Consider the following 16652-nt stretch of genomic DNA (forward strand, 5'->3'; position numbering starts at 1 on the left):
TACAGTTTAGGCAGCTCACTGCTGTTCAGATGACACGTCTCTTCTCTTCCACAGTATGGCCAATTACCCAGCTAACATACCTTAAAAACGTAAAACAAAACACTGACCTTTGAACCAAGGGTTTTTGATAATGTGGGTTTCAGTGTGTCACTGTGTCATTACCTTGCAGATGGTGTATGATATCTTTGTGGAAAATGCATTTGCAATCAGGGATGCTGAACAGTGTAATATATGTTTGTAACACCTGGATATTCGCACGATCAATCTCACAGGTTGCGTTCACGGGTGTGTGTGGATGCACAGCTATTTGTGTGTGGTTGTGTATGTTTGTTTCCATGTGTATGTGAGCATGTGGGTGTGAATGTGTTTATATTTCTCAGGGAGTGCGCGTGTGTGTGCGTGTGTGTGCGTGTGTGTGTGTGCGCGTGTGTGCATACACGCACCCAGGCAGGTTGGCGTTGAGCTGTGCCATGCTGGGTCTTGCTTTATGGCCCGTGTAAATATTAGCCTAGCCGAGTGCATCCCATCCTTCTGTCACACTGAACCATGGTGCCATACTGGGACGTTTAACAGCAGGACTATTGGGACGTCTCTGCCTTCCCTCCACTCAGAGACCCAATCTGTCTCTCTCACTCATCCTGACACAGCAGTGCTGTATGTTTGGAGAACACTGGAACGATCGATACGCATGTAATGAATACAGGAGACAGAGCCCCACCTCCGCCTACTCCTACTGTGTGAAGGTGGAGGGGTGCAGTGTGGTTTTCTCCACTGTTGGAAGCCAAGAAAGGGGAGGGATTATGGTGATGAGAAGCTAATGAGATATTAATGAAGAAAGGGAAAGGGGAGGGATTATGGTGATGAGAAGCTAATGAGATATTAATGAAGAAAGGGAAAGGGGAGGGATTATGGTGATGAGAAGCTAATGAGTTATTAATGAGGTGTATGTGACTGCCTACTTTTGGCCTGGCACTTTCAAACGCAGGCGGGGACGGTGGGTATGAGCGGGTTAAGGAGACCCGAGAGAAAGAGGACAGGGTGAGAGGGATGGAGTGAAAAGGAGGGAGAAAGGGAGAGAGACAGGGAAAGAGAATGAGAGGAGGACTGAGAAAAGGCGTCATGATCTGGTGTCAGTCAGCCATTTAAGCCAACACACACCGTGCTCCGAGCACACAGCACACCAGCACCCACTCTCACATCCACTAACGACGACACTGGTCCTCATCACCACCCTTAAGGAGAAGAATCACAGCTACCGCACGCTGTGAACCGCCAAGCACCGCCCACCTCATTAGTCTCATCTTAAACGAGGGCGCCCACACCCCCTCCCGCTCTCTCCACATGCCCTTGTACATTTCTTTGAGCCCGCCCCCCTCGACCTAGCCCGCCCCTCACCCAATCCTGCCCCACTGGACCTTGCCCGCCCCCTCCAGCCATGAGATGCACCCCCCCCACACCGGTGGGTCTATGATGGGCCCCACTGTAATTGCACCACTGTGATGCTGACGAGAGGCTCAGGGTTCCTGGAAAGGAATTATGGGTATGCGCTGTTCTCTGTCTTTCTCTCTCAACCACTGTTTCTTTCTCTGCCTCCTTCTCTTTTCCTATCACTTCCCAAGGGCTTTTGTGAATGTGTGTGTGTGTGTGTATGTGTGTGTGTGTGCGTGCGTGCGTGCGTGTGTGCGTGCGTGTGTGTGTGTGTGTGTGTGTGTGTGTGTGTGTGTGTGTGTGTGTGTGAGCATGACTGCAGGATAAAGAGCGGAGTGGTTTGTGGGTGGGAGAGTTACAAGAGAAACGGTGAAATGAATGACAATGTTCTAGAGACCCTCTTCACTTTGTTACATAGACAGAGTTCTTTATTAGCTGCTCTCTCTCTCTCTCTCTCTCTCTCTCTCTCTCTCTCTCTGTCCATCTCTCCTAGGCCCGATATTAAGCACATCCAAGTCATCACTTAGCAATATTTACATTATGAAGCAAGAAGAATTAAAAAGAACCTTATTGATATCCCCCTTTGTTCACTTGTAAAATGGACCCCATTTCAATAAGATGGTAATTAGCTGGCCCTCCCATGATGCCTTTCTCACATAATGGTCTCGCCGAGTGCCTGTTACTTCCCGTTGATGCATCGTGGAGACAGAGGCCTGTGTCCTTTCAGAAGCATAAAAGGCAAAGGTTTGCCCTTCATGAGTCAAACCAAGCCCATCACAGAAAGGGATTTCTATAAATTAGAGACTAATTAACTCACTTTTTGCAGTTCAGTTAGCATGAAGAATAATATTTGAAGAAGATGAAGAACACACTCTGTGCGGTAGAAAAGGGTATTCACGTGGGTGTGTGTGTGCGTGTGCGTGTAGTACTTTGCTTTACTGTGTGTAGTATGCGTATGCTCAAAATGTATTTATGCATTTGGTATGTTTATGTATGTACAGACATTGTATGTGCTGCTATTACTGAGCTGCCACTGCCCCAGACTGGCTGTCTTAATGGCACGCATCTATCTCAATTTATTTAACATTTAGTGCACCCGGTGTGTCAAATCAATCACTAGAGGCATATTCAGGACAGAAGAGCTCCTGTCCACGTCTGAGAAAGCAGTTTTACCAGGCAACAGCAGGAAAAAGCAGAGATCTAGTGCTTGCAGATGAGAGTGAGACCCGGGGAGAGTGAGACAGAATCTGTGCAGTAGACAGGTGTAGCGACGACTCACTGGAGCCTTACGGGCTTTAGGGTCCAGGTTATGCAGCAATGGTTGATGCCAGGATTAGCTCTGAGTCACACTTATGGCATTAGCGTGGGAGGAATGCACTCTAGGAAGGAATATATAACATACCTTATATATACAATATATATATATTAAATATATAAATATCAGTATATATATCAGTAAATCTATATATCAGTAAATCTTGTTTATCCCCAAGATATCAGCATGTAGAGTTCACATTAGCTGCTTTACGTTCACAAAGTTACACAAAGAATAACCAATCCCTTCCTAGGTGAAAAGTCTAATGAACACAATCTTCAAAGTTCACAATATGTTGTTGCTGCTAGTATCCTGATATTGCCCAGGTTAACAGCTATTGGTGTGAAAGTGTACATTGCGCAATGTATCAAGTCTGCAGCAATAAGGCTGGAATACAAAAACATTTTGTGATTAATTATTTATTAGCAGCTTGAAGTGGCTCCGCGACGTAAGAGTAGAACAGCTCTTACACACACCTAACTCACAGCTGTGTGTGTGTGTGTGTGTGTGTGTGTGTGTGTGTGTGTGTGTGTGTGTGTGTGTGTGTGTGTGTGTGTGTGTGTTTGTGTGTTTGTGTGTGTGTGTGAGTGTGTGTGTGTGTGTGTGTGTGTGTGTGTGTGTGTGTGTGTGTGTGTGTGTGTGTGTGTGTGTGTGTGTGTGTGTGTGTGTGAAGCTATAAAAAGCACTCCTACATTAAAATGCCATCCTTGGTTCCCAGCTCTGAAAATGGCACTTCAGTGTGTCTGTTTAAAGTCAGTTGAAGCAATGCCTCTCTTCGCTCAAATAGCGTCATAATCATAATCCATATGCATTATTTATGTTCCCCATTCCCATTATACTGGCCTGTGGGTGGCTGGGGGTGGAGGGGGAGAAACCACTGGGAGATGTTATAGGAGTGAGATCCATTTATATTGCATATATATATATATATATATATATATATATATATATATATATATATATATATATATATATATAATACACACACACACACACACACACACACACGTGCGCGCGCGCACACACACGCGCGCACACACACACACACACACACACACACACACACACACTGTGCTGTCCAGATGTAATTGAGCAGAAAAAATGGATGACTGAAAGATTAAAGGGCAACTTTAATTCCAGAATATATGCATTTAGATTGGGGTTGAACTATGTAGGAGTCCTTGGCAGTACAGTCATACTGCACGGGTTCAAACCCAGCCAGAGTCCCTTCACTGCTTACATGCACCTCTGAGGAGAACTGGGCTCTCATTCAACACACCTCCTCACCTTAAAAGGTGAACATACAAGGTGGAAAAATGGTGTTAGGTAATGCTTTGTAAGACCCTTGGTAATGCTGGGTAAGATGTTGGGTAACATACGTGTTCATACTTGTATTCACACATAACTGGGTTTGTCTTCCAGCCACCGATCCAGCCATAGATTGTGAAGCTATATCCAATATTGTGGTGTATTTGCATGTTATTTCTTGCAGAGTGAAATGTGTTTACTGGAGGTTTTGGAGGGTTTTGGGGTGTAGTGAACCTCACAGGAGACAAGAAGTAAGAATGAGAAAGATCAGTGAAGTGGCACGTGTGTGTGTGTGTGTGTGTGTGTGTGTGTGTGTGTGTGTGTGTGTGTGTGTGTGTGTGTGTACCTGAAAGACAGATAGTATTCTTAGCTGTGCTATCTGTATGTCAGTCTTTATTTCCATATGGAGACACGATCCATCACTGCACGCTCTTATCGTACACCACCTGCTTGCTCTTTGTCTCCCCACACACATGCCACACGGGCACACGCGTCACACGGGCACACGCGTAACACGGGCACACCATACGTACAGGTGTCCGCAACCATCGCCATCTCTTCCTGTGTGGCTTTGATTGCTTAGAAGAGTCTGTGAGGACAGCATTTTCTTCTCTTGCTCATGGATCATGTGACACTCATGGATCATGTGACAGAGCTTTTGAGGAGCACACCGTTGAAGTCTACCTCTCATTCCTTCTAGTGCAAACACAGCCATGAGGTTTAAGCATTTTGAATGCTCATAATCACACTTTAAAAAGCTCCTTCATTTCTGTGTGGAGCAGCAGTCTTCCAGCATTATTTTATCTCCACACATGCTGTCAGATCTCAACACATGCTGTCAGTCCATCTTTAAACCTGGGCAGGAAGTCTTTTGGACAGTTTTGAGCCAATGTTCTGGGCACTTGCTTCATTCCCAAATTATTGTGTGTTTTGGATCATGACAGAAAAAGCATCTGGCATCTGAAAGAGAAAAATTGAGAAAAATATCCACTGAAGCCATAAACCTGAAATCTAGATATAAAACCTGTGTTAAGACAGTTCGAGATAACAAATCAGACATGTTTGTGGCATTTAGCAGCAGTAGCAGGTATGAGAGAGGAATTGTGGGAGTGTAGAGTTGTATGTAGCCTGAATGGACTTGGGAGGGTGAGAATGGACCTGCTCCAGTAAATCACCATTAACAGGAGGTCTGAGTTTTGGCTTCCTCTCTGTGTCTCCCTCCTTGGTGATTGACATTGTGAGAGCAGCCAGGTCCAAGCAGTCGTGTACAGATGGACAGATCTTTGTCCTTTTCCTTTCCTTCTGCCTTACCCTTATCCCTCCCTTCTGTTCTCCCCCTCATTGTCTCTCCCTCTTGTTTGGTCTCTCTCTCTCTCTCTCTCTCCATTTCTCCCCAAGTCTCTCTGTACATCTTTTTCTCCTTTCTCAATCACTCTATCTGCTCCCCCCTCCCCCCTGTTTCTGTCTCTTCTCCTCCTGAATTAGATCTGGTTAATTTACACACATACTCACTGAGAAGAAGTAATCTGTAATAATGTTAAAGTGCTGTTTGTGTGTGTGTGTGTGTGTGTGTGTGTGTGTGTGTGTGTGTGTGTGTGTGTGTGTGTGTGTGTGTGTGTGTGTGATGAATAATAATGAAGGGTGCAGTCTTTTGGGACAGCTGACTCTGAAGTGCTACTGTATGTGTGTTTCTGTGTGTGTGTGCGCATGCACGTGTATGGTTAGCTCATCATGCTTCTGTTCTTACAGAACTAGGAGATCGGTGTGCAGTGATTTGAGGATATGTGTATATTTGCAGCATATATATACACATATACACATACATATCCAGTAGCTATATTCTTGTTTGTGTGTGTGTGTGTGTGTGTGTGTGTGTGTGTGTGTGTGTGTGTGTGTGTGTGTGTGTGTGTGTGTGTGTGTGTGGTGTGAGAGAGAGAGAGAGAGAGAGAGAGAGAGAGAGAGAGAGAGAGAGAGATAGGGAGCACTATAATGGTGAAAGTGCACTCTCCACACTCCATGTATTATGCATGAGAGCAGAGGGCAGAGGCCCAAGAGGAGGTGTGTGTGTGTGTGGGGGGGGGGGAGAGATTGAAGAAGTGAGTGAGTGAGAAAGTGTGTGTTTGTGGGTCACCCTATAAGAGCTGTTCTCTCTCCACCATTCAGGCCTGTTCTCTTGTCCTGTGAATCTCACACGACAGTCGTCCCAGAACATGAACTGCGGTGTGTGTGTGTGTGTGTGTTTGTGTGTGTGTGTGTGTGTGTGTGTGTGTGTGTGTGTGTGTGTGTGTGTGTGTGTGTGTGTGTGTGTGTGTGTGTGTGTGTGAGTGTGAGTGTGTGTGTGAGAGCCGTCTCAGAACATGAACTGCGGTGTGTACCTTTATATATAAGGTGTGGGTATTCACCCACCCAGTTAGTTATAACAAACTTCATGGATTATAAATAACACTAGCACTGACTGTTCCAGCCAATATTTCCTTTGGAAACCAGTAAAAGTAATTTATTGCTTTTCAATAAAATAAAGTAATTTTCAGATTCATTATTTGTGAGCAGTAATTTAAAAATTTTACAGAAAAAGTACTTTTAATGGTAAGCAGGACTTTTTATAAACATCTGCAACGAGAAACATTACATTTCTGCTTGTTATTGTCGAGCAAATATGGCACTTTAAACTAGCACTACCCTTGTCTGCAACAACAAGTCAAAATATGTGTGGCCAATTTTTTTTACCAGGCTGAATCAGGTTGCCTTGCACAATCTCCATGTTCCATGTTCCATACACATTTCCTGCAGTTTTAACACGATTCCAAGCCCCCATGGAGGAAGGGTCTTCTTACAGCGTGATTCTCCCACCACCATGCTTCACTACTGGGATGGTGTTTGTTTGCTCTGTCCATCTGGTTTGGTTCCACCACATATCTTGGAATGCCTTCTTTTGGATTCACATTCGGACCAATCAAGGGACCCCTGACCAATTGAATAATGGTCAAATAAAATAATATAATGACCCTAGCCCTAAATGACCAATTAAGGGGCTAATTGAATTACGAGAGGCTTTAACCATAAAAGGTGAGGTTTTTCATTGATTGACAGCAGCAGGCTGTCCTGTCCTCGTTAGGCCAGTGTTCTTCATCTGTGTAAATGTGGAGATGCCACTGACTATGACATTTCTTACATAAATCCAGTATAACTGAATTCATTTTGTGGGTTAGTCATTTAAAGTAAAAGCCTATTTAACAAGGGATTGCATGAAAAAGAGTGTGTACTCAAGTGAGAAATAAGGAGAAAAAACAAGACTTTGGTCTTGTCTGCCTGGTCTTTTTCCCATAACCTCTTCTCTCAGTCTGCCAGTCGCTTTGCCTTATGGGATGGGTAAAACTACTAACCATTACCCTGTATACATACGTTTTATCCATGAGAGCTACAGTCCATATCAACACTCCTAACACTTTTGTGTGCATGCATATGTATGTTTGTGTGTGTGTGTGTGTGTGTGTGTGTGTGTGTGTGTGTGCGTGCGTGTGTGTGTGTGTGTGTGTGTGTGTGTGTGTGTGTGTGTGTGTGTGTGTGTGTGTGTGTGTGTGTGTGGTTTCATAAGACTCCATGGCTGCCACTGAGCCCACCACAGAACTCGTGTGATTTCTGGGTCGCTGCAGTTCACCTCTTGTATGCTGCTATCAGTTTGGTTTCTGTCCTGCTTTCGGTTTCTGTCCTTCTGTAATGCTACAAACTGTAGAGGTCAGTGTAAATGGACACTTTTGATCTCACGATCTTCTGGTGTCCCGGTCTACATCAAATACACATCAGATGAATGAAAAGAATCCACCAGCTAACTCACTCCTCTCTCACTCCTAACTCTCTCTCACCAGTACCACCTTACTGGAAAGCTGGACCTTTTGAATTTAGAAAAGCCAAGTGGCTCCTTTCTGATGGTAACCCAGAGTTATACATGGAGCTTCTGAGTAAATCAACGTCTTCTCTAGCTTTTCCTTTACAGTCACTGTAGCTTTAAGAACTAACTAAAGCCTTGTCAAGTGACACCTGTCAAAACGAAAGAGTCCGAAATAAAGAGAGAGAGAGAAAAAGTGAGAAGGAGGCAAAGGAATAATGGTGAAGGATAGAAAGCCATGTAGATACACCGTAGATGTAAGAAAGAATGGAGAGAGAGCAGGAGGAGTAAAGAGAAAGAAAAAGAAAAAGAGAAAAGTCCTTATGTGTTCTTTGTCCAGTGTAGTCAATGACTCAGATGTGTGAAAGTTCATTTTGTATTTAGTTTTTTCTCCTTTCCTGTGTGAATGATGCTCTCTCTCTCTCTCTCTCTCTCTCTCTCTCTCTCTCTCCCTTTCCCTCTCCCTCTTTCACTACCCTCCTCTCTCTCTCTCTCTCTTTCTTCATTTCTCTTGCCCTCTTCACCCCTCTGTCTTTGTCTCAGCATTTGCACAAACAAAACAGCCCATTATTGCAACCACCCCCCCCAGCACAGCGCCTGGTGAAACACTGCTGAAGGATCTTAGCCTGAATAATCCAGACCAGCCGGAAGACAAAAATCCGAGAAAGAGGGAGAGAGAGGGAGAATAACATGGAGAGGGTCCTGAGCTCTTGTTATGCTAAAAGGGTTCCGAACGGCCCGTTTGGCCCGAGTTAATTACGGCTGACATTTGAAAAAGGGCACTTGTGGTATGGGCTGTGAAAGAGGCCCGGTCTTGTGCTAATTGAGTTTGTGTTGACGGCTCCGCCCCCATGTCACGTTCCCTCACCAAGAGACGCACTGAAAGGTGGGAACCCAATGTTAGTGTGTGTGTGTGTGTGTGTGTGTGTGTGTGTGTGTGTGTGTGTGTGTGTGTGTGTGTGTCCACATACGCTGGAGGACACTGTTTACTGCCAGCCTGGGACGAGCCTCCATTTCCAGGAGATAGCATGCTAGGGAACCCAGCTGGCCCTCCTGCTCTGATTTGCTGAGTGTAGCTGTCATTCACTTCGTCTTAGCGTATCATGCGAGACGGGGGAAGGATAAGGCGTCTTCAGTTGGCACTACAGTGTTCTTCTGGTGATTGGGGTGAGCCACACCAGTTAAATCAGACTTACTTCCCAATTCTGCTGTGAAATTTGGAATAGATGCAGTTGAGAAGTTGAGAATAAGCTTTGTCCTGTGGGACGACTTTCATTATTGTAGCAAGTGATGAAGAAACTGTCCCTTGTGACTGGAGCATGTCAACTAGACTGAATGTATCTGATGATTATAGATATTACATACCAAGATATTAAATACCAAGATTTCAAATGTCAGTCATTTTTAGAAATATAGCTAAAAATAAAAGAGATGTTACTGTTACCCAAGATAATCCAAATTTTGCTGGGTATTTAATCAATTACGGGCTAGATAAAGGTAATTACAGGTAGATATATTTGATGAGGTGATGAGTGAAATGAAATCAATCCAGGTAAACTGGGGTAAAGAAGAATAAATCTTTTGTCTTTTCACTGCCTAGACAAATCAGATCTGCACCACCTATAAAATAATGTCAATCGATCTTAAATAAAATCATTCTCGAGGATGTTGGGTATGGAATGTGCAGTGTAGGGTGCACATGCTCTGTGAGGACATGGCTGTCACCCACTCGCCCTGTTCGATTTCATAATCCTGCCAGAGTTCACAGGGATCTATGCTGCAGTAACGGTCGTCATTGGGCGGCATATTAATCTCTATTTCTCACCTTGGCAGTTGTGACATTGACAGACTTAAATAAACATATTCAGCACAAAGCATGTTGAGATCTCAGGACAGGGAGCAAGACTGTGGTCGAGCAGAAAGAGACTGCAACTTGTGTTTTTTTGAAGGCTTGTTAGAATATTTTCTGCAAAATATCCAAGTGTAATGCTGTAAGTGAATTTTTCTTGTCAATACCCCCACATTGAGAAGGAAGCGTGGAGAAGGAAAAAATTCTGACCTTGCTAAGGTATTCTGCACATCGCTGGGAAAAGGCTTTTTTAATACATAAAATGAAGCTTTTAGTTGGAAGAAAAAAGACTTATTTTCAGCTATTTAAATTAGTGAACAGGTTTAGGTATATGCATGAAGACAGGGGGTCTGTATTTGTGCAGCTGAAAGAGAGAAATATAGTGTCCGTTTATATGGCTAATGACTGTTAGTACAGGCCAGTGTGCATCTGTGTTTGTGTGTGTGTGTGTGTGTGTATGTGTGTGTGTGTGTGTCTGTGTGTGTGTGTGCATGCATGCATGTCTGTGTGTGCATTTGTGAATGGATGTGTATGTATGTGTGTGTTTGCATAAATGTGCACAGAGGTGAGTTTGGCCATGTATGTGCTTGCTTGTGATTGGATGTGAGTTTGTGTGAGTGTGTGTGTGTGTGTGTGTGTGTGTGTGTGTGTGTGTGTGTGTGTGTGTGTGTGTGTGGGTGTTACCACATGAGCCCTGTTCCTCTGCATCATTGTCTTATGCCCACCTGGGTCTCTCTACTGCGGGTTGGTTAATCACTGGCTGCTTTGGGGGTTAATTGGCTTCCATTCATTCAGTTGGAGTCATGGGCTTGTGTAACTGAGCAGGCCTGTTATTACTCTACCACATTCATTCACACAGTTATGCTTGGCCTTTGCCACTGTTTCTCCTGTGTGTGTGGGTGTGCGTGTGTGTTTGTGTAGTGACCTGGGTGTATGTGTTGCCGCGTGCTGGTTTGTGTAAGCTGTGACTGTCTGTCTTTGTGTTGTTATGTGCGCATGTGAGTCATTTCATGCAATATCAGGATTTCTCCACCCACTCACCCTGTAGAGCAGGACTGTGTGCTGTGGTGGCGGGCACACTGGGATTGCAGAGGTATTGCACCGCCAGTGTAACACAGGCAGAAAGACACACACACACACACACAGATATCAGACGCACAGGCAAGCACACATCCTGGATTTAAAAGACAAGCTCAGAGTCACAGAAAGATGATAATTTCATAGCTTGCTGGCAGGACCGAGAGAGAGGCTTTGTGAAAGCATGCCTCAAATGTTTCAGGGCTTCAAATGCACACACACACACACACACACACACACACACACACACACACACACACACACACACACACACTACCCAGTGAACTAGAGTCCCCTTCCTTTTCTCAACCAAGAACCCATGCTTCCTCTGTTGCACATTGAACTTAATACCAATAAATGAACACTGAGAGCTTCTAACTCCTCTCTTCCTGTTTGTCTGTCTCCCTCTCCGTGTTTCTCCACCTGTCTCCCTCTCCGTGTTTCTCTCTCCACCTGTCTCCCTCTCCGTGTTTCTCCACCTGTCTCCCTCTCTGTGTTTCTCTCTCCACCTGTCTCCCTCTCCGTGTTTCTCTCTCCACCTGTCTCCCTCTCCGTGTTTCTCTCTCCACCTGTCTCCCTCTCCGTGTTTCTCTCTCCACCTGTCTCCCTCTCCGTGTTTCTCCACCTGTCTCCCTCTCCGTGTTTCTCCACCTGTCTCACTGCAGCGATGGCAGATTTCCATGTGCACCCACACTCTGTGCGCGCAGACTTGGCAGGGGTGGCACGCTTCCAGTGCCAGGTCCATGGGCTGCCCGAGCCGGTCATCAGCTGGGAGAAAGATGGGTATCCTGTGGACACCAGTGATGAGAGGTACATACACACACACACACACGCACGCACGCACGCACGCACGCACGCACGCACGCACGCACGCACACACACACACACACACACACACACACACACACACACACACACACACACACGCACACACACACACACACACACTGTAAGGGGTAAAGTCTAACTCTCTACAACCCTAAATCTAAAGCCATCAGAACCTGGGGAGACCACGATGATGAGGGTTGCACAAAGCTGAAAGTGCCTTCATAAACCTACGCGTTTGCATGCTTTTCTGTGATTACATTTTGCCTGCTGCATACACTGAACTAATTCCAAGCTTTATTGAATTGTGTTTTTATTTCGAAGTGTTGTGTAGTGTTTTTGTTTTTGTAGTGGTTTTATTGTGCAGTGTTTTTGTTTTGGAGTTGCTTTTGTCATGTAGTATTTTAGTTTTTGTAGTGTTTTGCTGTGTAGTGTTTTTGTGTGCAGAGTTTGTCCATCAAAGCCTCCACACGATATTTGCAGTTGTTTGTTTTTTATGCCATATATCATATTGTGTGCCAAAGCCATGCAGACTTGGCTTACACTGAGTACAAGTACACTGAGGCTTCAACACATCACCCTACTTGACCCCAGACATAAATAATCATTATCATAACTAACCCTTGACCTGATGCCCAACCATTTAACCTCACCATAACCTTTGTTCAAGCAGTTATTGATGTGCTTTTCAATTTTGAGAAGTGGTTTATTTGTAGAGACATTTTTGAAGATATTTTTTCATTTCATCACATGTATATTTCCATGCATACATTTACTAAGGTTTAATATATGGATGTACAATATAAACTGACAGAGAAAAGGGCCTCAACTGGTCTTCAATAATTATTAGATTAAAGATGGTTTCAGGTGATCTGCAGGGCTCTTTTATCGGTTTGCCAGAGCTGGAACTTAATCCAGTAAACCTCTGACTATTTTTGCTGTCCTTGCTGTCTGGTTTTTACAAACCTCAGAAAAATACAACACACACACACACACACACACACACACACACACACACACACACACACACACACACACACACACACACACACACACACACACACACACACACACACACACACACACACACAACAACCTGGAATACTGCACTGACCTTTCCTCCACATCTCTGCAGGTATACTCTGTTGCCCACGGGTGTGCTGCAGATAACAGGTGTTCGGCTGGACGACGGTGGGGTGTTCTGCTGTGTGGCCCACAACAGCGCAGGAGTCAAACACAGTGCTGGAGCTCGGCTCACGGTCTCAGGTGTGACCTCAACACACACACACACACACACACACACACACACACACACATACACACACACACACACACACACACACACACACACACACACATGAATAGGTTTGTTCATCACAATGACCAGTCACAGAAGCTGGTTTTTTAGTTTTTTTTTTTTTTTTTGGTTGTTTTTCCAGAGTTGTTAGGGTTTTGTTGGATGTTTTCAACAGTTTTGTGTGTTTTTCGAGAGCTGTGGGTTTTTGTATTGGCTATTGTTCAAGTGCTGTGGTTGTTTTTTATAGGGTATGGTTTTTGATGGTTGTTTTCGAGAGCTGTAGGTTTTTTGTCTGTTGTTTTTCGAATGCTTTGGGTTTTTTGTATTGACTGTTTTTGAGACACATGGGGGGGGTTTTAACACATTTGGTTTGATGTGTTCCCTGAAATGATAGGATCTTTATATCCAAAGGTTTTACGAATTCTTAAAGAAATTATTCTCTTTATTCTACTTTCTTCTCTTTTGCTTTATTGACAGGGCAAATTGCCAAAGCATTTTAAGTTCAGTTTCAGAAAATATATATATTTTAACATATTCATTGTGTACAGTTATTGTAAACAATGGTATGCATGTGATTGGTTACAAGAAGTAGGAATGGAGAGATTGTCTCTCTGATTGTCTCAATTTGTGTGAGCATCTCAAACTTTCACTCTATCACTATCACCTTCTCTCACTATCACTCTTTCTCTTGATATAATTGTTTCTCACATCACACTCACTCTCGCTATAACTATCACTCTTTCTCGCACTCACTCTCACTCTCTCTTTCACTATCACTCTCTCTCAATTTCTCTCTTACTATCACTCTCTCACTGTCACTCTGTTACTCCACCTCTCAAGGCTCCCAGTCGTCCGTTTACAAAGATCCCATGATCCTTGTTGGCCCTGAAAACCTCACTCTCACCGTGCACCAGACGGCCATTTTGGAGTGTGTGGCCACGGGACACCCCCGGCCCATCGTGTCTTGGAGCCGACTGGGTAAGTTAAGCTGCAGTTCACTTTTCCCGTCCCTTAAGAGCCCGGATCCCTGAGATGTCATGCGTAAAACATCTCAGGCTAATAATGTTGACCCAGAACCAATTTCTGCCTTTCATGCCTTAACAAACACAGTTACTAAGGCAAAGCTTTTCTAAATCACGAGGCTCAACTTAATTAACTGGTTAACTGACTGATTCACATGCATCTGACTCCAGAGAGTGAACCCACCCTCATTACTGCAGTATGTTCTGACGGCAGAATTTGTAATACATACAAGCGGACCTCTCACCACGTCGAAATAACACATCTTTCCACCCACTTCCACTGTGATATGGACATTAGCTATGAAAAATGGCACCCTACTTGTTGGAAGCCCATGACTTAATGAAGCTGTTAGATTAAAGATGGTTTCAGGTGATCTGCAGGGTTCTCTACCTGATATCAATCTTACTAAAGTTCATAGAAATTAATGTGGAATTAATGTTAAAAAAAAGTGTCTGTCTTTACCAGAGCGCAGTGCCATGATGAAGTACCATGTACCATGTGTGTGTGTGTGTGTGTGTGTGTGTGTGTGTGTGTGTGTGTGTGTGTGTGTGTGATTGTGGGTATGTATCTGGGAGTGTTATGTGTGCAACGGTGATAATAATCAAACTGTGGAAATTGCCACGCAGAATGTTGTTGGAATTAAATGGTAACCAAATAGAATTGGATTAGGAGATATCGGATTACAGAGAGAGAGGATGAGGAGCAGTAGAGAGGAGGGGATTGAGTGTGTACGTGGAGGGTTAGCTGTTTAATGGATGTAGTACTGGTGTGACAGGTCAGTGGTTATTCTTGTTGTTGTTGTTGTTGTTGTTGTCATACACCCAGTGTGAGCTTCCTCCTTATTCAGTGTTTGTGTATTCAGTGTGTACATTGTATGTACACAAACCAAAATACTGCTCAAAATTCAGGCCAAAACTTTAAAATGTAACCCAAAAGCTCTCTCCCTCTCTCCATCTATCCATCTCTCTCTCTCTCTCTCTGACACACACACACCCCAGTACAGTTTTGCCTGTCCCTGTCTGCTGATGTCTCAATATTACTGTTAGTTATAATTATTTAATGATGAATGAATCATGAAAGGCTGCATTATACATCCTACTGAAGCACATCAGACGCTCTAGTTTCAGTCCTGAGGGTTCCCGTCTGAGCCTCTTATCTGGTGCCAGGGCAGACTACATGGGCTTCTCTGAAACTAGCATTAAGTTAAACCAACCTCCTATGCACACTAGGTTATGTTTGTGGGGGAAAATGGCTTCATTGAGATTTGAGGTCCGGCTTCATTTCAGAATACTTGGCCCCTACGCCATCGACACTGAGATTGTAATGCAGAAATCTCCTTATATGTGGATGTAGGTGGTCCTTTGATGTTATTTCACAATTAGAAAGGTGGTGGTCTCTTTATTTAAACTGACCACAAAAAACAAACAAACAAAAAAAAGCACTCAGCTCTAAAAAGGCTTTTTGGTGTCAAACGAATGTATGTACAAATGTACTGTCATACTTTAAACATGTGAGTTTGTGTTGAGATGTGTGCCTGGATGAGAGGATCTGTAGCATAAACGTAAGGTTGCTCTGCTATGGCAGGCTGCTGTGTTACGTTGAACACTTAAGTTGAACTTTAAGTAATTGTCTTGGGTGTATTTCTGTTGAAACTCCACCTGATCTGACTGAAACAGGCTGGGAGCTTGTCAGTTTTGCCAGAGTTTTACAACCTTATTTTAGTAATGTGTTTGAGCAGTAAACCCCACAGTGATGAGGGGGTTACTCCTTCTACTCAGATAACATTATACTTTTAAAAGTTCTCCTCTATCAGACATCATCCTGAACGCTCAAAAGTTTCACAGAGGAATCACAGAGGCATTCATCTTTCCCTGGAGATGTGAATAATATTTTTTGCAGAACTGCGTAGACGTGCAAAGTGATACAGATAGTGATGTAGCTTAACGACGCTGATCTTATGCAGGTCCCATAGCTACGATCATTTGTTTGGTAGATGAAGCTGATGACCTCTTGAACCTCTCTAAAGAACAACTTCCTCCAGGTTTATGCACTCCTCAGTGGGTAGTGTGGTCAACTTTTATGAGGAAGCGGAATCTGAGGTTGTAAAGTCGCTGGAACGTTGCAGACGGAGTTCATCTCTCACGCTTCGCCCTCGGCACGTCTCCTGAAAAACATCTGCGAATGCTGTCTGCCTCTACGGCTATGACTGCTGATGGGGCAGGAAGGGCCTTCCAGCCTTGTGAGATCCTTGTGTGATCTTAAGTGAGGCGTTATCGTTTTGAACCGTCATGTCATGTAGTTAGGAGGCATTATGTTCAGTGCAGCAACCACACTGTCCTGAGCTTTGAGCTTACTGAAAGTGTCTGTGTTGGTACCAGTGCCACAGTATTTAATAAAGCATTCAATAAATAAAGTATTCACAGTTCTTCTTAGTTTCAGCTCAGGTGAACCTTTAACCCAATGGAACTGAAACAACTGTTTTCTTCCTGAATCCAAATGGTGCCGTGTGAAGTCCACTAAGCTTCAGTACCATATAAATTGACTTGACAGATATCAGCCCAGTCATTCTAAATTAAGCCCAGCCAATGTCCACCTGCCATCTTAATGTACAGCATAATAATAATGTGGATGTATAATGGAGATG

General features: G+C 44.0%; 1 protein-coding gene and 1 long non-coding RNA gene across 2 annotated transcripts in view; one reads left to right on the top strand and one right to left on the bottom strand.

Moving 5' to 3' along the window:
* The window catches only part of igdcc3 (immunoglobulin superfamily, DCC subclass, member 3), a 68401-nt gene that overhangs the window by 30405 nt on the left and 21344 nt on the right, over nucleotides 1–16652 (top strand). Inside the window, exons 3-5 of the mRNA XM_076999349.1 lie at nucleotides 11529–11673; nucleotides 12824–12954; nucleotides 13826–13963. Of these exons, the coding sequence (XP_076855464.1) occupies nucleotides 11529–11673; nucleotides 12824–12954; nucleotides 13826–13963 (414 nt within the window). The remainder of the gene's footprint in view (nucleotides 1–11528; nucleotides 11674–12823; nucleotides 12955–13825; nucleotides 13964–16652) is intronic.
* LOC143510228 (uncharacterized) lies at nucleotides 4967–12946 on the bottom strand. The gene is made up of 3 exons (XR_013129932.1): nucleotides 12803–12946; nucleotides 11515–11651; nucleotides 4967–5011 (listed from the first exon to the last, which is right to left on the bottom strand). It is a non-coding gene; the product is annotated as an uncharacterized LOC143510228 (long non-coding RNA).

The sequence above is a fragment of the Brachyhypopomus gauderio genome, chromosome 1, assembly GCF_052324685.1.
Source record: "Brachyhypopomus gauderio isolate BG-103 chromosome 1, BGAUD_0.2, whole genome shotgun sequence".
In the NCBI taxonomy this organism is placed as follows: Eukaryota; Metazoa; Chordata; class Actinopteri; order Gymnotiformes; family Hypopomidae; genus Brachyhypopomus; species Brachyhypopomus gauderio.